This window comes from Myotis nattereri, assembly GCF_964212035.1.
Source record: "Myotis nattereri genome assembly, chromosome: 11".
NCBI classification, from domain to species: Eukaryota; Metazoa; Chordata; class Mammalia; order Chiroptera; family Vespertilionidae; genus Myotis; species Myotis nattereri.
The window spans coordinates 2,015,811-2,038,834 of NC_138086.1; the positions used below are offsets into that span (position 1 = coordinate 2,015,811).

General features: G+C 56.9%; 1 protein-coding gene across 1 annotated transcript in view; it reads left to right on the forward strand.

Annotated features, from left to right (window-relative positions):
- PTPRN2 (protein tyrosine phosphatase receptor type N2) overlaps positions 1–23,024 on the forward strand; it is a 477,757-nt gene that overhangs the window by 19,627 nt on the left and 435,106 nt on the right. Inside the window, exon 2 of the mRNA XM_081101859.1 lies at positions 9,173–9,223. Within this exon, the coding sequence (XP_080957985.1) occupies positions 9,173–9,223 (51 nt within the window). The remainder of the gene's footprint in view (positions 1–9,172; positions 9,224–23,024) is intronic.

Here is a 23,024-nt window from a genome sequence, read left to right on the forward strand (position 1 = left end):
AAGGGGTGTTTGTTTAATTAAGGGGTGTGCTCCGCTTCGGCTCAGAAGCAGCCATATTAGGGGTGCCGTGTCCTCCCCTGCCCCCCACGTGAGGGAAGCCGCAGATGGAGTTGGGTCTGTGTAGAGAGACAGGAGGGTCTTTCTGAGTTGCCATGGAGACCACACAGCTCTCGCCCACCTGCTGCCTCTCCAGGAGTTCCCATGGGGCTGTGGGGTTCCAGGGGCATTTCCAGGGGCGTCGCCTCCACGTGTGGTTGGCGGCGGCTCCATCAGGATGACACTGGAGCCTCAGTGCCAAGTGGGTTGGGGTGGGGTTTGGTGTCTGGGTCACCTGGTGCCAGAGGGGCCTTATGGGGACCGGGGTCCACAGGGGCCGGAGTGGGGAGCGGCCATGTCTAGGGTGCACTGACCACAGCCTCCCGGGGCCCAGGGACTGTGAGCCGGCGCTCAGTTTGCCAACTTTTAACCACCGCTGTGGCTGTGCTGGCCTTGGACCCCTGTGGGCTCCGCGTGGGTTTGGCCGACCGGCAGCGGCCGTCCTCCCGGCACCCGGCAGCACTGGGGGGTCGTCTGCTGGTGTCTGCGCGGCCTCGGATTCGGCTCGATGCTGTCGGGTAACGGACATGGCTCTGCTTTGTGCCTCTGGTCCCTTCTCCTGACCTGCGGGCCTGGGGGCCTGGGCCCCGCCGCCCTTGTGTTATTTACGGAGGAACTGGATCCGCAGGGAAACCTCCGGGGGACGAGGCCCTGGCGGTCCGTGTCTGCCTCCAAGTGCCCGCGCGGCTCTGCAGCGGCTCTCCGGGGCCAGGGTGTCCGGGTTGCTCCTGGCCTTGCCCTCCGGGTGGCTCAGGCACAGGTTCCACTCACGTAGCCAAGGGCTGGCACAGTGCCCCCCTCGCTGGGCACGGGGTTGGCTGACACGTGCCTGGCTTCCCCGGACGGAGCCCTGGCCAGTGTCAGGGACCCACTCGGCGACTGTGGAGGTGCCCGGGGTCTCCTTGCGGAGTAAGTGAAGCGAAGTCAATAGCGAGGAGAGGTGAATTCCCTGCACAGAACTGAGTGCCATGGGGCAGACCCTGGGTGTGGTGAGGGGTGAGATGGAGGAGGTCGGAGCCGGGGAAACGGCTTCATGGGGCCTTGGGCACCTGCAGCTTCAGGCCGTGGCCATGCCCGCGAGGTGTGTGTGTGCTGGGTGTGTGCTCCTGGGCAGGCCTGTGGGGGAAGGGAGCTCCCAGCCCAGACACACCCGCTGGGCTCGCTGCTCCCAGGCCTCAGGCGGAGGCGGCAGAGCCGCGGGGGAAGGAGCATGGAGTCTGGTGAGCGGGGCTGTGTGTTGAGTGTTTCCTTCCCACGTCCCGCATGGGTCAGGGTTCAGGAACTGGAAGCAGAGCCGCACACAAATGAAAATGAAAAGACAAGAGATAATTGGAAATATTGGGGGACCAGGCGGGCAAGTCCAACTCAAGGGGAAGGACTTCCTCCCGTGCTCAGGCCTCACCAAGCTTTTATTGATCTGGGATGCACCCATAGCATAGCCCTTAGGCAGGTGACCCCCTGCAACAGGCAGACTAGCCCATCAGCAAGGATTTACATAATAATAAATGGGGGAGTAGTTTCAGCTACCACTGTCTGGACAAACAGAGGTGGCGCCTAGCTCCGACCTTTGGGAGGGCTTCAAAGGCACCCAGCCTTCGGGAGGTTCTCTGTCTACACTTATCAGATAGTGAAGGCAATAAACAGTTTCCCACAACTGTGGTGTGAGGGACAGTGCCCGGGAGGGACAGTGCCCCTGGGGGACAGTGCCGAAAGGGACAGTGCCTGCAGGGGACAGTGCCGTGAGGGACAGTGCCCTGGGGGACAGTGCCCGCGGGGGACAGTGCCGCAAGGGACAGTGCCCACGGGGGACAGTGCCCGCGGGGGACAGTGCCTGCGGGGGACAGTGCCCGCCGGGGACAGTGCCGTGGGGGACAGTGCCGCGGGGGACAGTGCCCGCGGGGGACAGTGCCGCGGGGGACAGTGCCCGCGGGGGACAGTGCCCATGGGGAAGGGCTGTGCGCCTGACAGACCCCCAGCCGGACGTTCCCACCTGACTGCCCTTGGCAGAGGCCTGGGTGGCTCAGGAGGAGGGGAGACTGGTGTTCAGGCTGAGGATCAGGTGAAGGACACGGGACCCAGCCCTGGGGGAGTGCCAGTCGCTTCCTCCGTGCCGGCCCCGCCCTGCGTGGCTGGTAGACACCGGGGCTCACACACGCCTGCCTGTCCCCAAGGCAGAGACTGTGATTCCAAACGTTCTGCCATCTTGGCAGGAGTTAAAAATGTCTTCATTTTTATTTTTAGATGATGCAGTCACCCCTCCTGCCTTTTTGTCACGTGCAGGGCATTTTAGTTGCCATAGAAGGAACACACAGCCCCCGAGCCCGGGCGCAGGCGGGCGCAGGCCTGGCAGAGGGCTTTGTGAGACCAGACCAGCCGTGGGAGGCGGGCCTGTGTCTCCATCCCTGCCCCGTGGCCTCCGGTGTGAGGGCGCTGGAGGCCTGGCCTTCCCTGCTGGGCCGTGAGCTGCTGGCTGGCAGCCAACAGAGTGGTTAGCAACACGTAGCAGCACTGCATACAACAGTGCCTAACCGGAGGCCCGGTGCACAAAATCCACGCCAGAGCAGGCCTTCCTTCTCCCGGCGGCCGGCACCGGCTTCCCTCCGGCGCCCCGGCCCTGGGCTTCCCTTGCAGCCCCTGCTTCGTCCAGAAGGTTGTTGGGTCTAATTAGCATATTACCTTTTTATTATTATAGATACTTGACATGCAGAGGGTAAATGAATATTAGAAGAAGACAGAAAGATTTGCAGGATTCAGACAGATTGTGATCATTAGGCTGAGAAGGCAGGAGGGCTGAGGGCTGCTCCGCCGTCAGCTGGAGGGTGCCGTGGGCAGACCCTGCCTTTGCTGGTGGGTTCGCCCCCCACCCCCAGCAGCCCTGCAGAGCCTGGAGTCGCCGCCCCCTGTGTGTGCACTGCTCTTTGATGTCCCAGAGAAGAGGGAGAAATCAGTACTGAATATGAAAATAAGGGTCCTGGTTTCTTGGAACGAATGAAAAATCTAGAAAACAGACCCAGTTTTATTTTTTAAAGAATGTGACTGCAGCTACAGAGACACACTCTGTCCCCTGTTCTTCCTCAGGAATCTGTGCCTGTGAGTGATTAGATCTGAGCTGGCGGTTGTCAGTGAGGCTGTAATGAAGTGCAGCTGTGGTCTCGGGCATCAGCCAGGTTGTGTGCGATGCCCTGCTCAAGCTGGGCTCGGCTGTCGCTCTGCCTCCGGGCCCTGCACACCCCCCTCCTGTGCCCTGCAGCCCTTTCTGGTTCTCACCCCTGGAACCCTGAGCGAGTGTTTTGATTATCTCCCGTCCACCTGGCTGGCCCTTAGGAGAATTCACTGAAGCTCACAACTTGGTAGCCAGACTGCACAGAGCTTGTGCGCTGGCAGCCAGACGTGGACCGAGCGTTTCCTCCTGGGAATCGAGGCAGGTTTTCGGTCCCGACGCTGTTCCCTGTGCGTGCCCACCTCGCGGGGCCCCGTGCCCCGTCTGTGGAAGTGCCACTCATGCCCAGGACAGAAGGCGCCGAGAGGAGGGTGCCCGACCTTGGGTGGCAGGGCCGGGGCCAGGACGGGCAGGTGTCCACGGAGTCACGGTTGCCGCGCGGCATTCGGACTTTCAGAAAACGCTACCTGCTGCCGGCAGGCCAGACCCAGGGGCCACCGGCTGTGGCAGCAGAGTCCTCAGAGCAGCAACAACACCAGACAACACCAGCCGCTGCTCCCTCCCAGTGAGGACTTCCGATCACAGGGATCACAGGGCGCGGGGAGCCCGGGGCCAGGAGCGCCCTGACACCCACACTCACATGCGCGCTGCGCTCCCCAGCCGGGGCAGCCGCACTGACCCACACGGAAGCCGGAGCGCAGGCTCCCACAGCCTCTCCTGGTCTGTCCTGGCCACGTGGTCAGGATCAGACCTGGATTCGAATCCCACCCCGTGACTGGCTGTGCAGCCTCAGGCAGATCACGTAACCTCTAGCCTCTGTGTCCTCATCTGTAAGATGGGGGTCTCTGCCTCGCAGGCTGTTGTGAGGATGAAATACGGGCATTTGTGGAAAGCCCCTTCGTGGTCGGAACCCGGCCGGTGCTGGTCATGGGACATGTCGCCGGATGTCAGGGACCGACACTGAAGGGCCCCGGGAGGTGCGGGCCCAGGACACTCACTGCTTTCCCAGCGGAAGGAACCGCGCTCGGATTTAAGGGTGGATGAGGCGTCAGTGGCAGCGGGTGTGTCCCCTCTGCTGGGAGGGGCCCCAGAGATGCCACTGCCCCAGGTCCCAGGGCTCAGGGTCACCCCCCCCCCCACCCGGCGAGAGGGAGCCAGCCCCTGAGGGGAGGGGAGAGGCGGGTGGGGGAAGGGGGACCCTACTGGGAAACCGTACTTTCTCCAGGCACCAGAACGAAGGAGGACACCCAGCTGCCTCCAAGGCCCCTTCGCCAGCAGGGCCCCGCCCAGGCTCCCATCCCCAGGCCCAGGCTCGCCGCCCCCCCCCCCCCCCCCCGCAAGGAGCCTCCTGAGGCGGCGAGGAGGCCAATCAGGCAGCGCCAGGACAGTGGGCAGGGGACACCACAGCCTGGCTGTGAGGATTCCCAGACCAATCCAGCCTGGACCAGCCTGGACCCTCCCCGGTGGGTGGCTCAGCAGGGAGCTTCCCCAGGGGCCTGGGGCCCTGATACAGACAGACAGCGACAGCGATGGGCTCAGCCCGGACAGACAAACAAGTGAGCTTTGCGGGGACGACAGACGCGATGGCTTACCCTGAGCCGGAGCTGCCGTGTGTCACCCAGTGAGCTCACCCTCTTCCTCCAGAAGGCCCGCCCGCGCTTCTCTCCCTCCCAGAGGCTGGAGCCCAGGGGACGAGCTCTCCAGGACACACGCTGGGGCCTGCCATCGAGACCCTGGGGGCCGGGCCGGGGCTGGGCAGGTCCAGCCGCTCTCACGGGAGCAGCCCCGCGGGCGCTGAAAGGCAGCGCGGCCCGTTGGGGGTAAACCCGTGCTAATGAAACATGCGCAACCAGCCTTACTGTGACTTGCTGCGTATCTTCGATGTGGATGAGATAGTGAATCCACACCTTAGCGCATTTCAGTGTCAATTTCATAAGATTCTCAGGCTCCTTTGAATTCACGGTCCTATTTTTAGAGGAATTTGGAGAAACAGTTCCCTGGCTCGTCACTCGTCTGCATCTCCGCAGGGTCCGGCCGCGGGGGAGACCCGCAGGGAGCATCCTCTCCTGCGAACCTTCTGAGCCTGCAGTTTATTCTCTCAGAGCTGGACCTCCAGAGGGAGGCAGGTGCTCCCCGGCTGTGTCGCAAGGACCGCCCTCGGCCCCCAGCTCAGGTTTGGGAGTGAGCCCTGTGGGTCCTGCCCCGGCCTCCCCACCAGCCCTGCAGTTTGGGGAGGGAGGAAGTGGGTTAGGAGGAGGGGAGTTGCTCAGCTGGGAAATGGCAATGAAATGCCAAGTTCACTAACTGAATTACGGGACGATGTGCAGCACTGCACTCCGGGCGCGCCCCGAGCTGGTGTCCAGGAATGTCTGCCCGCGTCCTCCGTGGGGGACCCGCCGTGGGGAAAGAGGCTTCGACAGCAGAGGGCGCAGCCCGTGGCCTCGCTGCGTGGGGCGTGGGGATTCGTCTCGGAGGAATTCTAGGACCTGCCACGCGTGCCAGAGGCCCTATAAAGCCATCGCTCTGTTGGTGGAGGCGTAGGTGTGAATGTGCTCCCGGCCACACCAGAGCCATAAAGCAGGGCCACCTGCTTGCTCTCCGGAAGCTGGCCACTAGACCCTAATCGGGAACAGACAATGGAACCAGGACTTGAGGCGACTTGAGACTGCCCGTGAGTGGATTTCCACAGACTGACAGCCCAGCAAGGAGGCAAGGCGCTAGAGAGAAACCACGGAAAATCAATGTTTATACTTTTGCTCTCAATTATTTGATAAACCAAAGAAGAGTCTAGAAACTTTCAAAATGAGGTGCAGTTCCCAGACCTGGCTGCATGCTCCGTGGGGCAGCCTGCGGGGAGGCCGGAACTGCCTGCACCGAGTTGGACAACCCCTTGTTCTCCCCCCGCCCGGGAGTGTGCCCAGGGTGCCTCCTCCTCCCCTGGGAGTGTGCCCAGAGTGCCTCTCCGCCCCCCCCCCCGGGAGTGTGCCCAGAGTGCCTCTCCGCCCCCCCCCCCGGGAGTGTGCCCAGAGTGCCTCTCCCCCCCCCCCCGGGAGTGTGCCCAGAGTGCCTCTCCCCCCCCCCACCGGGAGTGTGCCCAGAGTGCCTCTCCCCCCCGCCCCCCCGGGAGTGTGCCCAGGGTGCCTCCCCCCCCCCACCGGGAGTGTGCCCAGGGTGCCTCCTCCCCCCACCCCCCGGGAGTGTGCCCAGGGTGCCTCCTCCTCCCCCCCTCCCCGGGAGTGTGTCCAGGGTGCCTCCCCCCCCCACCCCCGGGAGTGTGTCCAGGGTGCCTCTTCCCTCCCCCCCCGGGAGTGTGTCCAGGGTGCCTCCTCCCCCCACACCCCCCGGGAGTGTGTCCAGGGTGCCTCCTCTGTGCTGTGTGTGGGAAGCTGAGTGTTTCCAAAGCTGGAATAAATATTTTCTCTCACCAGCTCTAAAATGATGGCTTTTCTGTGTTTTCAAAAGCAGTTCTACTAGAATTTGAAGAAACTAATTAAATTTATGAGCTCAAGGTGGAACTAGCAAACATTACAGGAAAGAACTCTCGTTATCAGGGAGCTCAATGGGAGCCATGCTGTGCGCGCTGATGGGTCCAGGGCAGAGCAGGGTGAGGCCGTGTCAGGTGTCTGCACAGGAAGTGGAGCTGGGGAGGAGCCGGAGCAGCAGGTGGCTTTGCTGGGCCGTGGCCTGGGCTCACTGTCCTCCTCCACTGGCTCAGGCTGAGGCTGGTCTCTCATCCTGTGGTCTGGCTGCTGTCTGCTGGCGATGGGGTCACCAGGGCGTTGGGGAGGAGGGAGGATCGGGGAGGACCGTGTGGGCGTTGGGGAGGCGGGAAAATCAGGTTCCTTCCTGGGCTCCCTCCTGCGGTGATGCCTCCAGCTGGCTCTGTCCCTGTCCCCTGGGCCTCACCTTAAGACTGTGGGCCTTGGCTGCTAGCTCCTCACAGACCCAGGTTCCTCACACCCTCAACACTTCCTGTCCGTCCCACTTCCTGGCTGCACACAGCTGCCCACTCGCTGATCCTGCCCAAGTGGTGGAGGGAGACCAGGCAAGCCCTCAGGATGAGGAGGAGGAGGGAGGGAGCTCTGAGCCTGGCTGGGAGGTGGCAGGGCCTGCCGCTCTGTGCGTGGGGGCTTCTGGCTCCTGGGGGGGCACTAGTGTGTGTGGCTTGGGGGGCTGCAGGGCTCGGGGACTCATTGTGTTGAGAGCCTTGTTCCATCCCACTGACGGGCACAGAACCTGACTGCCCGCGGGTCCGCGGCCGGCTCGCTGCCTCCTCAGGCTCTCCGGCCCTCGCAGGGCTCCGGGCTGCTCCAGGTCCAGAGAGGGGCCTGGGGTGCGGCTGGCTCCTGGAGGGCGTCCTGGGGTATCTCCTGGAGCCCAGCAGTCTCTGGGGTGACAATTTGGTCCTGCCTCTCCTGCCCCTGATGGCGAGGCCGGGCAGACGGGTAACTTTCTCACGGTCACTGCTTTTGGGGAACAGAGGGGAGCGAGTCTCCCCCACGGCCCCCGTGCAGCTTGCCTGTCGGTTGTTTTCCCTTTTCCTCGTCACCCTCTGGAGGGCTGTGGTCACCAGGAGAAGGTGGCGGGGGGACGCGTGGAGCTGAGGCCCTGGTCGGTGCGGGGGTGACGTAGGTGAGGCGTGTTGAAGGGAGACTGAAAAAGGAAACGCGATTTCCAGGAGAGCACGTTGTTCTGGGAAAATGGAGCTGTCGCTTCAAGTTGTGGGGAGTCTTGCTGGATGAAGAGGCGCAGTCAGGCCGCCGCCAGCGCTGCAGGAAGCTGGGACTTCGGTGGCCCCGGGCCTCCTGGGCGGGTGTGAACATGGGTCAGGGCCCGCGGCCTCACCGCCGGCTCCCCCGGGGGATGCACACTCCCCCCTCTCTGCCTCAGGATGCCCGGGGGAGAGCAGCCTGCGTTCCCGCAGGAGACTGGGAGTGGAACTGCCGTATGGGCCGGCCGGTCGCTGCTGGGAATTTATCCGCAGAAACCGCAAACGCTGATTGGAAAGAACCTATGCACCCGTGTTCAACACAGCGTCATTCACAACAGCCGAGGTCTGGAAGCAGCCCGGTGCCCCTCCGCAGGCGAGTGGATAAAAGCTGTGGCACATCTACACATGGAACACTCTGCAGCAGTAAAAGCAGAATCTCTTACCCTGTGAGGCAGCATGGAGGGGCCTGGAGAGCATCATGCTAAGTGAAATAAGTCCGTCAGAGAAAGACAAGTGTCACATGATCTCACTCTTATGTGGGATCTAATGAATAAACTGAACTAACAAGCAAAATAGAGACAGACTCATGGACAGAGAGCTGGCAGGCAGCTCTGGTGGGGCTGTTGGGAGGGTGGAGGGTTGAACATAAAAGAAAGGAAGAGAAAGAATCATGGACCCAGACAGCAGGCGGGGAGGGAGGGAGGAGGGGGAGAGGCGGGGGATGAATGGTGATGGGGCGAGGATGGACTAGAGCACAGGACAGGACGGCCGCCGCCTCTGACGGATGCCCCCTGCATAGTGGTCCCTGGGGGGATCTGCACCTGTCTGTCTGTCTGTCTCTCCTCTGCACACGTGTCTCCCTCTGCCTCCTCTTTCTATGCTTGGAACAAGGCAGGCGTGTCTGCATGGGGCGTGCACACGGTGGGCGGGCGGGCACAGGAGGGCCTGTGGGTGACGGTGCCCACAGAGCCCCGCAGGCTGGCCCCAGAGGCTCCGCCAAGAAGGTGTCTGCGGAGAAGGTGCGCCTCACGCCCCCAGCTGTCCCCTGGAAGGTCCCGGCAGATGGCCGGAGGGACGGGATGTGTGCGTGGGCCTCGCATCCACTGGCCCCGGCGCTCTGGCTCCCAGATGACCTGCGTGTGCCGGGAGCGGAGGCCAGCTCACAGCTGCTCCGAGGCCTGACCCGCTGTTTTCTGTCCCCCCAGGGTGCTCGCTGGAAGACGGCCTCTGCAGACGGTGGGAGACCTGTGTCCACGGTGAGTGGGCGGCGGGCGGGCCTCCCCCACTACGAGCCCAGCCGCTCCCAGGGCCGGCGGTGGGCGGTGGGCGGGCCGCGCAGGTTCATTTCGCTTGGCGCCCGAAGAGCCGTGGAGCGAGGCCTTGCGGACACGCTGAGGGCGGACGCGGAGGGCTGGTGGGAATGAGCCGCTCCTCCTGTGCTCCTGTGTCTGTGTCCACGTGTGTAAGGCGATTCCAGACGACAGGCGGTGACTCCGGAGCCTGACAGTGACGGGAACTGCCTGCCGCTGCGCCCTGGCCGCGCCTCGGTCCCCTGAACCCCCTTTGCTCTGCCAGCGGGAGGCTTCGCTTCCTCTCGTAGGAGGAGGAGAGAATGTGGGCGCTCTGTGCGGTCCGGGAGGCACAGAGGTGGGGCCCGGGATACTGGGCGGGAGGCCCCGCAGCCGGCCAGCTCCCGCCCTGTGAGCCCCGGGGGTGAGCTCAGGACTCGCCTCTCAGAGGAGGAAAGCTGAGTGTCCTGGCCATAGGAGCCAGGGAACTTGATGGCTGCCCTTCAATTGCTCAGGGGAGGGGCCAGGACACCCACAAAGGAGCCCAGGCCAGGCAAAGGCTTTCCCTAAAGTCAAACGGGTTTGTCCCTGGGACCCGGCCCTGGGAGGCCCCGAGGCGCGGATTCTCTCCTCGCTCCGTCCTTAGTTTATGCTGCGCGTCTTGAGATCCATCCTGGATCTCGGGCAAACCTGGTGCCAGGGCACAGCCGATTCTCAGAGCCCCCTGATGCCGGGACCTTCGCGCAGGGTTCAGGCTCTGAAGGAGGGGCCGACACACAAATGAAAATGCTGGACAAGCAATAAGAATTTAGAAGGCGTGGGGGCCAGGGGGAGCCCCTTTCTTGAAGAGACTCCCTGACTTCTGGCCTGGTCCGCCTTTCATTCGCGGGAATACACATTTGCCCTTTAGCAATGCACACAGGCAGATCCAGGTGAAGTTTGGGAAACAGTGCAGAGATGAGCAGGCTGGGAAACCGCCTCCAGACTAGCGATCACAGGGGGGGGGCTGACTGCGGAGCCCGCTGGCCTCCCGGCGTTTCTTCGCTGCTGTTTGCAGCTGACTTCTCTGCCTGCACGGAGCCGGCCGGGCTGCGTGGCTGATGAGGGAGGACAGCAGTGCTGCCTGGATCCGTGTGGCCGCTGTGAAGGCGTGCAGCCTGCCAGCGGGCGGGCAGAGCGGGGTGGCGGCCATGGCGTGGAGTCCAGAATGTTCTGTGGTCAGACACTGGGTTCCTTTCTCTCTGTACTCTGTTCTTTTCTTGGGATGTAGGTAGAAATATATAATTTTATTAACCTCATATGTGTTTTTAAAAGCCCAACAGAACAACAAGTGAAATGCGTGGGATAAGATCCCGTGTCTGCAGGGATTGGCTCTGGGCCCCTGGGGAACCCAAATCCCAGGAGTCTCAAGGCCCTGCTATAAAATGGGGACAACATACAGCTGCTCTGCACCCATGACTCCCAGCATTCCCGCCTGCAGGTGGAAATACTGTTTCCCACGCTGGCGGGTGAGCTTGGTGGTTAGAGACCCAGCCCATGTTCTGAAGTTAGTCAGGGCAACACCTGGGTGTAGGTTCGGTCCCGGCCCCAGTTGGTGTGTCTCTCACATCAATGTTTCTCTCTCTCTTCTACCCCCTCCCTTCTATTCTCTCCAAAATCAATGGAAAAAATACCCTCGGGCGAGGATAGAAAGAACATGCTGTGTCCGATCAGTGGGCGGAATCCTCAGCTGGAAGCCAGGGATACAGGGGGCGACTGTGCACTGAGACAGAAAACCTGAGGCCGCGCGCGCCGCGCAGCGCAAACCGTGCTGCTCAAGGGCCGGCGGTGCTTTGTGAGGGTCGGGAGGCGGACGCAGCCCCTCACCGCGGGGCTGGCTGCTGTAACAAAGCCAGCAGACAGGCACTGGCGAGGGGGTGGAGACGGGACCCTCGCACACAGTGCGTGAACGTAAGACGGCGCAGCTCCTCAGAAAGGTAGGTGTGAAGTGACCATCTGTCCTGGGAGGCTCTGAGGATACAGTTGAACGGGCAGAGAGCAGGATGCAGGGACATTGCACCCGAATTCACGGCGGCATTACTCACGGGCATGGGCGGCAGCCAGTGCGACCGGCAGGTGAGGGGATGAGCTACGTGGTCCATGCACGGGTGGGTAGAGAGAGGGAGAGAGAGAGAGAAACATCAATGATGACAGAATCACTCCTCGGCCGCCTCCTGCATGCCCCCCACTGGGGATCGAGCCCACAACACTGGCATGTGCCCTGACAGGGAATGGAACCCTGACCTCCTGGCTCAACCACTGAGCCTCGAGGCCAGGCTGTGTCCTGGATCTTGATGGCAGTCTGCAGTCTGCCCTCCCCCTGCAGGGCCCGTGGTGTGTGCCCTCCCCCAGAGGGCTCCCCCCTCCCCCCTCCCACGGGGGTGCGCCTTCCATGTGGCCTCTGAGGAGTGCACCAAGGCAGGGGCTTTAAAAATATATATATATTTTATTGATTTTTACAGAGAGGAAGGGAGAGGGGTAGAGAGCCAGAAACATCGATGAGAGAGAAACATTGATCAGCCGCCTCCTGCACATCTCCTACTGGGGATGTGCCCGCAACCAAGGCACATGCCCTTGACCAAAATCGAACCTGGGACCCTTCTGTCCGCAGGCCGATGCTCTATCCGCTGAGCCAAACCGGTGAGGGCAAGGCAGGGGCTTTTGTGAGAAGGGAAGGGGTCCACCACCCTTTAGGCCCTTCATGTTCTACTTCCAAGTGGATCATGCAAATAGCATGTGCACACATTGTCATGAGCAGCACTCAGCCGGGAGGCGTGTAGAACAGAAGTTGCTTACTTCCTTCGTAGGCCTGCACCCGTGACGGCGACCGCAGCTGCGTGTGCCCTGCACAAGGTCCGTGCCCACTCACTCAGGCATGGGCACTGCTCGTGGCATTCGATTCAGGAGATCCGGCAGCAGCAGGAAAGGGCCCGCCTCCTGGCACCGTCCTCTGGGGAGTTAGCAACAGGCTGTCGCCCACGCTGCCCTCACAGGGGCAGGGCACCTCGCTGAGGCTCAGAGCCAGGGTGCGGGGCTGCCACGCAGCCTGACCAGGAGGCTCATTAGACCTCTGAGAGGCAGGGGGGGTGGCTCCTGAGCTGAGGACTGGAAGCGCCGTGAATGGGCCTCTCAGGAGAAGAGGAACCGGTCCTGAGCCTCCCTTCGTGAAGGGGAATGAGAGGCAGTGGGCCTAGCTCCGCGCACACACACACACACACACACACACACACACGTGTCCAATGCGTGGGCCTCACTGCAGGGGCACCAGGCTTGGCATGTCCTTGGCTCCTGTTACTGCATCTTGGGCTCTATGGTCGGGTCACGCGTCACACTTCTCAGCCTCGGGGGTGGGGCGTGGTCTGCATGACGGGCGCGCAGGGCAGGGCCCCTGAGTCAGGAGAAACGTGCCCCCCCTCTGAGTGGCTCTGGGCCCTGAATTCCCGTGGAGTCACCAGCTGATCCTGCCTGCCTCTGGGTGGACACTGCCAACCGTTAAAAGGCTGAGGACTGCTTTTGCGTCTTCTGGGGCGTAGGACACAGAGCCCTGTGCCACGCGGGCGTCGTGGATGCGACCTGCGCTTGTGGCTCCCGGTGGCTTTGTAACTGCTGGTGCTGGAGGGACTGCGAGTCGCTGTGAATAAGCAGGGAGAGGAGCGCAGCCGGGAGCACTCAGCAGGCCAGAGCCCAGGCGTCCGTGGGCAGGTGTGCATGGCTGCTCGGTGCGTCTGGGTCGAGCTTCCTCCCCATCACAGTGCGCGGAGGCAGGAGCTCTGTACTGGCTGCGCCAGGCCTGCTGTGGTGGCCGGGAAAGACCCCTCCCTGCAGGCTTCCTCTCGCTGGCGGCGGGGGCGCCCCTGCAGCGCTGAGGACCTGGGCAGGGTTTTGCCTGGCGTGTTCAGGCGGCGGGCCGGCGGACTGGCTGTCAGTCTCCTGTGTCTGGTGCCCATCACTGGTTCCAGCTAGTAATCTGATCGGCCCGGCTGGTCTTTGGCCTTTACCCCTTGAGCCACGCGTCTCCTACTGGCCCAGTCAGGTCGGGGTCAGGGCCTCGAGCTGCTCTCGCCAACTTCTCAGCGGGCCGCAGGCCCCTCCGCCACAAGCGAAGGCGCATCGACACTTTGTTTGGATTCTTCACTCTTTAAAAGAATCACAAACAGAACAACTAGGCCCAAACTTTAACGTTTGTTTGGTCTCTTCATTGTGGGTTGTTTTCATTTTCTTAATCTGAAAGCTTGATGTCATTGATTGGTATGTGTGTGTGTGTGTACGTGTGTACGTGTGTGTGATGTGTGTGAACACGTGTGCATGCATGCGGCGATGAACTCTGTGGTACAAACCTATTGGTTTGGGAGTCAGGAAAGTGGGGGCCGGTATGGGCTCTGCCACTGGCTGTTTTCTTGACTTCTGTTCCGGTCACTTCTCCATGGAAGGTGCCAGATTTCCCGCCTGTAAATGAGGAGTGTGGCCATATGCGTGGTTGCCGACCATGGCTGCCCATTGGAAATACTAGTATCTGTGCCAGGTGCTGCCTGACTGAGTCGAATCAGAATCTCGGGGCAGGGGTGGGAGTCAGGCCCCAGCCTCCTCCTTCTTCCTTCTTTCCTTCTCTTTTTAAAGCCCTCTGAAGGGGCTCTGCTGTGTGCTCCTGGCTGAGAACCGCGGGCAGCTGACCACTCACAGCTTCCCCCCTAAACATGCCATGGCATCTGCACCAAATGCCAGCTGTGCTTGTGCAGCAAACAAAGGGGTGTGAGGGGGGATTCAGCCTCATTGCTTCTACGGTTTGTTAGCGAGAACATCATTAGCATAAATTATATTTCTCTATGGAGATGCAAATAAATGCTAATGACTAATTTGCCATTTAAGAAATTGCAGGTTGCCATGCAAAACGGTCTCAGGTAAACAACCCCCTCCTAATTGAGTGGCAGCATTCTGTGTTTCGTTATTAAAGATATTAGCCCAAGACACTGAAAGACTGAAAAATGCTACCAATTATTGCTGATGCCTTTGCTGTTTTACAGTTTGTGGGAGATTCATATGCTTTATTTCAATTGAGCCACACAGTTCTGGGGGCGCTGTAGACTGGCTGCTCGCAAGGCTGTTATTTTGTCGGGAGGAAAGGAGAGGGCGGCAGGACCAAGAAGCGAAAGGCAGACAGTAGGACAGGTGCTGGCCGGCGCAGACTTTGAACTAAAGAATGGCGATTAATATGTTCAGAACAATGGTTGGCACATGGAGAATTTCAGAGAAGTGTCATCTATAGGAAAGAACCATGTGGAAATTCCAGTTCTGAAAAACACATGAACTGAATTTAGGAATGACGCTGGTGGGTTAGCAGCAGATCAGACACAGTGGGAGTGGGATCAGAGAGTGCGAAGGAGGCCAGAAGACCAGCTCCAGAGGTCAAGGAGCGATGGGAAATACATGGAGAGGGAGGGACATGTGGGCCTGCGTCAGAGATGGCACACTGTGATCGAAGTCCGCTCGGGAGCAGAGGGAGTGGCAGGAGCAATGTTGACGAGTTTCCAAAATGTATGAAAGACATCAAGCAGAACTCAGGAAGCACCATGGGTCCCAAGAAGAACATGCATCCACCTGGGACTTGGGAACAGGATGTGAAGTTGTTGAAAATACAAATTTAAGAAGCCCACAAGGGGTCAGAGCACAGGCGGCACCGAGCCTGCAGGCGAGACGGGCACAGGCGCAGCCCTGGTGTGCATGAGCCCTCCCGGCCTCCACTGGACCTGCCTTCTCTGATGCACCTTGGCAGCTGGATGAGGGTGGAAAATGGGGATTAATCCAGAGGTGCTGGCCCCGAAACTGAGAACCTCCCTGCCCCTCTGACATGATCATGCAGACATGAGCCAGCCCGCGGGCCCGCAGGAGGAGGAGAGCCACGGGGGCCGGCCTGCTCACAGTCAGCAAGAGAGAGTGCCCGGCTGTGGTTTCACACCCATGAGTTTTGGGGGTGGTTCCTTATGCAGTTGACAGACAACTTCAACAGGATTGGAGGCAGCTCAAAGGTCATGGAATTTAAGCTTTAAAGAACTGAAAGACAATCACTGCCAGCCGTTCTATACCCAGAGGAAGTATCTTTCTAACAGGAAATGGAAATAACACTTCCAGGCCACCAAAAATGGAAAGAATTTATCGTAGCTGCCCCGACTAAGCAAACAGTACCAGGAGTCCTCAGGAAGAACGGCGTGGCCGCCGGGAGCCAGTGGAGAGGCCGGAGGAGAGGAAAAGGAGGCACACAGCTCCCAGTCCCGGCACGAGGGCAGCCGGGCAGCGGTGTCCAAGGCAGCGGGACCAATACTGTAAACACATCAGTTCCCTCTGCATTAACCTTTATGTCTAGACCGGGGGTCCTCAAACTGCGGCCCGCGGGCCGCCTGCGGCCGCCGAAAGCATTTATCCGGCCGCCGGGTGTTTTTGCCGCCGCTGTGTGCCTAGGAATTCGTTCATGGTTTTTTTTTAAACTATAGTCCGGCCTCCAGCGGTCTGAGGGACAGTGAACTGGCCCCTGTTTAAAAAGTTTGAGGACCCCTGGTCTAGACAATCACAATGAAACATTCACCATTATTGTTTTGTAATTAAGCAACTAGCTTTAAAATGCATGAGGCTGATAGGAGGGTTCTGAACGGAAACCGTGCGGTGTGGACTGACACTCCCGGCTGTGGAGCCTCATGAGATGGAATATTGCAACCCGAGTGGCTGTGATCACAAAACAGATTGAAGGAAAAGAACAGAAAGTCTAGAAATAGACCGAAATGCATATAGGATTTTAGTATATGATAATGATATTTTAATCAGTGGGGAAAATGTATTATTCAATAATGATTTGGGGACAACTGGCCAGACATTGGGGAAATATATAGCTAGATCCTCCCAAGCTCCTTACCCCAAAATAATATCCAGGTGGCTCCAAAACTTGAAAGAATATGGGATTTTATAAGTACTAGAAAACTTGGGGAGAACTTTTTAAATAATTTTGAGAGAAAATTAATGTTTTTAAGCAAGACAAGAAAACCAAATATCTAAGAAAATTTAAAGTGCATACTTTTAACTCACCGTGTCCACTTGTATAAAATTATATGATGAATATGCTTAAGCATATGTGTAAAGAATCCAATGTAAAATGATTCTTTGAAACATTGGAATAGACAAAAACACGAATATCCTAAATGTTTTTTAAATTATGGTTCTTCTTCAAGATGGAATTATATAGGTGCTGATAGAGAAAGATCTCAAAACATTTTGGATGAAATTTGAAGATGAAGAACAGCTGTGATCCATATTAGAAAAAAATGAAATTAGATCTAATTTCTTTCAGAAGAAGCAACTATACGTTTGAAAGGCAAAACTATAGCCCTAGCCAGGTGGCTCAGTTGTCATCCCAGTGGTTGTGGGTTTGATCCCTGATCAGGGCACATCTAAGAATCAACCAATCCTATATAATAAAAGCCTAATATGCTAAATGTCCGGTCAACCATTCAACCAATCAAAGCATAATATGCTAATGATATGCTAAGGCCGGTCAACCACTTGCTATGACATGCACTGACCACCAGGGGGCAGATGCTCTGACCGGAAGGTTAGTGTGCTGCTGGGGTCCTGCCCATTGGGACTGAGTGAGGCAGGCCGGACACGCCCTAGAGCCCTCCCGCAGTCCCTCCCTGGCTGGCCAATCTCCTGCATCCCTCCCCGGCCCCAGTCGTGCACCAGTGGGGTCTCTTGGCCTGGCCTGCACCCTTTCCCAATCTGGGACCCCTCAGGGGATGTCAGAGAGCCGGTTTCGGCCCAATCCCATGGGCCAGGCCGAGGGACCCCACGAATTCATGCACCAGGCCTCTACTTAATGTATAAATAAGTGGATCATCAAATCAATGTTTCTCTTTATCTCTAATCAATAAATAAAAATTAAAAAAGAAAATAAAAACTATAAAGATTTTTTAGAGCAGAATATAACTTTTTCATGACCTGAGAGTAGACAAAGATTTTGAAACAGGACATAAAAAGCACTAATCACAAAGGAAAAGATTGATAATTTCATCTCCTCTATTAACATTGAGACCGTCTCTTAATAGGAAACACACTAAGGAGAAAGTTAAAGGAGCAGAGGCAGAATGGGAAAAGATATTTTAACACGCATAACCTACAAATTATTTTTAAAAAGACAACTAAGAAAAAATTGGCAAAAAATTTTAACAGGAACTTGGAAGAAATCCAAATGCCTGAGGACTATGCAAGGCAGTGCTCCATCTGAGGGTTAAGTCGCAGGCGTGGCCGGAAGCCCCTGGAGCGCAGGGGGAGGCTCTCAGGGAGAAGTGCGGAAAAGCAGAGCATTCTTGGCAGCCTCCGTGCAGAAGAGACAGAGCTGGACTCGCAGAGCCTCTCAGAAGGGGGCGCATACACCGCCCCCCCCCCCGCCCCCGTTTCAATGAGGTCCCCGATGAGTTACACCCTGGGTGTGCAGGTGAGCCAGGGAGAGCGCCCTATGAGAATGCGCAGGGCAGCCTGGATGGGAGGCAGGGAGCTGAGGAGGGAGGGGAGCCGGAGCCCCCAGCGCTCCTGCGGCGTCACACACGATGCCTGGCACTCGCGTTCTGTGGTCACGAGTGAACGTCCAAGACCAAGACATGAAAATAGTCAGAAGTGAGTCTGCAGACAGCTGTGGTACTTGTCACACATACATTGTGACAGAGCTGTGATTAATATGTCCTGGACGTGCAGGACAAGAGGGAAATGTTACCAGAGAAATGGGCTCTGTGCTCAAAACAATGAAACGGAAGGACCATCACTAGGTGTAGGGGTGTCAGGATGGAAGGACAGAGATTGGACATGGCAGAGGGAGGGCTGGTGACCTGGAAGCGGGTCAGTCGGAAGCAGCGCGCAGTCACAGCAGAGCTGGCAAAGCTGCAGAGAGTGCGTGAGGCCCGGGGTGCTGGGGCGAGTCCCTGCGTCAGGAGCTGTGGCCCCCGAAGAGGGAGAAAATGGTGCGGAAACAGTGCCTGGGATTTCTTTCCAAAACTGAAGAAAGACACCAAACCTAGGACTTGAAAAATTTCACAAAATAGCTGTTTGTAGGTAGAAAAGGTTTCCTGCTGGCAGTTTTATGTGGTTCAGCGTCATGGATTGAATTCAAAGAGAACCACCCCCTGAACTTCACAGGGAAATCGGGGGCACCCGGAGCTGGAGACAGACCTGGGACCCAGCGTTCCCTTTGCCAGAAACCGGGACAGAAGCAGAGGCTCGGCCTGGGGCGTGGCGCTCGCTGAAGTGAGTGTTTGGCTTTGAAGGTGAAATAAACCCACAAGACGCCATCAAGAGAAGAGTGTCCCTAAAACACGAGGGGCAGTTGTGCTGACAGATGGAAAGTAGCCACAGGGAGCCAGGAAACAGGGGATGGAGAGCGGGCGGGCAGGGGGTGGACACGGACCTGCTGGCGCAGGCGGCGTCCTCAGGGCCACACCGCCCGGGGTGAGGTGGCTGCTGCCCTGTGACAAGTCAGGGAAGATGACGTAATTACTGGGGTGACCACAAAAAGAGGAGCTAGCAAGCTAACAAAGGAAAAAAACAATAAAAATTCCAAAAGAAGGCCACAAAGGAGAGAAAAGAATAGGCGCAGCCCTGGCCGGTAGCTCAGTTGGTTAGAGCGTCATCCCCATACACCTAAGTGTGGGTTCAGTGTCCAGGCAGGCACATACAGGAAGCAATCAATGAATTCATCAATAAGCGGAACAACAAATCGATGTTTCTCTCTCCCCTCCTCTCTCTAAAAAAAAATCAATAAAAAAAGAGTAGACATAAAGCAGATGGGACAAATAGAAATCAGTGATAAGATGACAGGTGCAAGCCCCAGCGCACCAGCAATCCCAGGGAAAACAAAGAAGATCGCCGCTAGGAAGTCAGCCTTGTGATGTGCTGCTTACGAGAGGCCGCTGACCTGTCGGGACAGGAGAGACAGGAAACAGGAGGACAAAGGCCACAGCATGGCGCACCCACCCTGGGAGGGCTGCCGTCATCACACACCGGCGGCGCAGCTGCCGTCATCACACACCGGCGGCGCAGGGGAGCTCTGCTCCGAGCAAATCGACTCTGAGGACGCCTTCCGGGCACAGGACTGGTAAGCCGGTGCCCCTGAAGCTGCAAGTCCAGCCCGCACACAGCCAACGCCGAGAGAAAACAGCCCAGTGTGAGACGTTAGCATATCTCACTAAAGAACTGATAGAAAAACTGTCCCCAAAACACTAAAAACAAACCTGTAAACATGCAGCAGCTGTGAAGAACGAGATGCGCACCCTTCGCCGAACCGACACGGAACACGGCGGCCGTCCGAACCGAAGCTGCACGCTCTCCAATGTAAACGGAATATTTGCCCAAATTGATTATGTGTTGGGCAAGAGAATTTCTAAAGTTGACATCATCCAGAATGTTTCTATGGCTTAAGAAATTAAGGTAGAAACCAATAAAGACAAGATAACTACAAAATCTCCAAATGTTTGGAAATTACTCCCCTAAATACCCAATATATCAAAGAAGAGATCTCAATAGAAATTAGAAAATATCTTGAATCGGGTGACCATGACAACATGACATTATGGAATTTGTGGATACAGCTAAAGCTATGGTTGGAAGGAAATGGTTATCTTCAGTGCTTTATAGGAAAGAAGAAAAGTTGAAAACAAATGATTCAAGTATCTGTCTCAAGAATTTAGAAAAAGAACAGGAAACAAAGAAAGAGGAGGAAGGAAAAAGAAAGAGCAAAAAGGCTGTAGTAGAAACCAAATGTGTAGCAGAGGGATGAACAAAACCAACCATGGCTCTTTAGAAAAGATTTTAATGTACATTTCTGGCAAAACTGATCAAGAATAGAAGAGGGAAGGACCAAGTCACCAACACCAGGAATGAAAAGCGGACATCACTCAGACCCTGCAGACATCAATAAGACAGGAAAGGAACGTTATGGACAACTTTAGCCCATAATTTGCTACTGCAGAGAAAGCAGCAAATCTAGGCACATATACTTTTTCCTTATGATTCAGCAATTTCATCAGAAATGCACACTTAGAAATACAAAGGATGTTCCCAGCAGCTTGATTCACATCTGTGAAAGCGGAACAAATTCATTTATTGTGGTCCAACAATTCCGCTCCAATTGTATACCCAACAGAAACTCATACTTAGGCCCTAACTGGTTTGGCTCAGTGGATAGAGCATTGGACTGCATACTGGAAGGTCCCAGGTTCGATTCCGGTCAAGGGCACATGCTTGGGTTGCAGGCTCGATCCCCAGTAGGGGGTGGGCAGGAGGCAGCCGATCAATGATACTCTCTCATCATTGATGTTTCTATCTCTCTCTCCCTCTTCCTTTCTCTCTGAAACAATAAAAATAAAAATTAAAAATTAAAAAAAAAGAAACTCATACTTAGGTATACAAAAAAGAATGCCTAAGAATTTTCCTAGCAGTATTATTAAAAACAGCCCCAAACTGGAACTAACATATGCATCTATCACAAAGAAATGCGTGATTGTGGCATGTTCATACAATGAAATACTGTAGAGAAAAAACATCCTCTGTGGTTATAGAAACACACGCAAACCTGCTGAGCCAGGAGCCGGTGGAGGACACAGCGGGGAGTGACCGCCCGTGACTGGGGCCGGGGCCTTGGGCTTGGACCTGTGTGGAGGGCTGCACACTTCTGAGTCTCCTCTGTGGAGTGCTCGTGGTGTTTCAATAAAGCGTTTATAGAACAGCATCTCTACAGCCGTGCCTGTTCTAACACACATCGTCTTAGCGATCCAGCAAGGCTCTGGGGAGGAGGCTCCCAGCATTCTGGGAGTGCTTGTCCCCTCACCAGTGCGGGGTGGTCTGAGCCAGGCCCAGCGCCCCGATCCAGTTCCCGCCCCCTCCACACGGCCTCAGAAAGCAGCTCTGCGGGCCGCTCTGCCTGCTTGGGTGAGGGACATGCTGTTTCTAGTTTCCTGAGGGAGGGACTCCCTTCTGGACAACCTGCTCCCTCTCAGGCCTCACCAGACAGGACGAGGCCCCCCTGATTGATGTGCTAATTCCTCTCTAAACACCTTCACAGCCACGCCCACAGGTGTTTATCACAGGGCTGGGCAGCAGCCTGGCCAAGCACAGGCATACTGACCATCACGACCAGACCAGCCGTGAGCCCGAGCCAACAGGGACTCTGCTACAGGCGGGGCGCACGGCCTGTTGGAGGGTTGGAGGCCGGGGGTGTCACTAGGCTCTCCGCTCTAGTGACCAGGGTGGCAGGTGCCTTAGCCCTGCCCTTCGACCTGATGGCTCATGGTTGCTCATGTGTGTGCAGCTGTCCCGTGTGCTCACCATTGCGTAAGTTCAGCAGAGTTACGAAGGAGTGACTCAGGAGGGCCTGCCTTTTCTGTGAATCCTCACTGGAGGATAGTTTTTCATTGATTTTAGAGAGTGGAATGGAGGGGGAGGGGGAGAAAGGAGCAAGAGAAGCATCAGTGTGAGAGAGACACATCAATTGGTTGCCTCCCCCACACTCCCCAGCTGGGGTAGCGGGCCTGCACCCAGACGAGCTCTTTTTTATTTTTTTATTGTATTTTAATTTTTTTTATTTTTTATTTGTTTTATTGCTTAAAGTATTACAAAGGGTATTACATATGTCTCCTTTTTTTCCCCCACCCTTGACAATCCCCCGGCCTCCCCTACCCCCCAGTGTCTTATGTCCATTGGTTATGCTTATATGCATGCATATAAGTCCTTCAGTTGATCTCTTACCCCCCTCCCTCCTGCCCCCCTACCCTCCCCGGCTTTCCCGCTGCAGTTTGACAGTCTGTTTGAGGCTGCTCTGCCTCTGTATCTATTTTTGTTCATCAGTTTATAATGGTCTTTATTATCCATGAATGAGTGAGATCATGTGGTATTTTTCCTTCATTGACTGGCTTATTTCACTTAGCATAATGCTCTCCAGTTCCATCCATGCCGTTGCAAAAGGTAACAGTTCCTTCTTTTTTACAGCAGCATAGTATTCCATCGTGTAGATGTTCCACAGTTTTCTAATCCATTCATCTACTGATGGGCACTTAGGCTGTTTCCAGATCTTAGCTATGGTGAATTGTGCTGCTATGAACAGAGGGGTGCATATATCCTTTCTGATTGGTGCTGGGGTCCAACCCCAGCAGGTCCAGGGGTCCCCAGAGGTGTAGACGGAGTCGGCGAAGAAGGAATGACACGGAGACAGCGTTCAGTTGATCAGCAGCCTAGCCAGGATCTCTAGCCAGGATCTCCAGCCAAGTTCTGGTCTGGATCTCCAGCGAAGTTCTGCCTAGGATCTCCAGCCAAGTTCTGTGTCTAGGTTCTCTAACCAGGTTCTGAAGCCAGGTTCTCTAGCCAGGTTCTCCAGCCAGGTTCTCCTGCCATGTTCTCTCGCTAGGTTCTCCAGCCAGGTTCTGTCCAGGTTCTCCAGCCAGATTCAGTCACCAGGTTCGAGTCAGGTTCTCTTGCCATGTTCTATCCAGGTTCTGTAGCCAGGTTCTGTCTCTAGGTTCTTCAGCCAGGTTCTCTTGCTAGGTTCTGTCTCTAGGTTCTGTGGCCAGTTTCTGTCCAGGATCTTTTGCCATGTTCTCTCCAGCAAAGTTCTTCTGTCTCTAGGTTCTGTGTAGGTTCTGTGTCTAGGTTCTGTCTAGGTTCTGTAGAGCTGTTGTTACATCTGTATTTATACCAGTTGATTCCA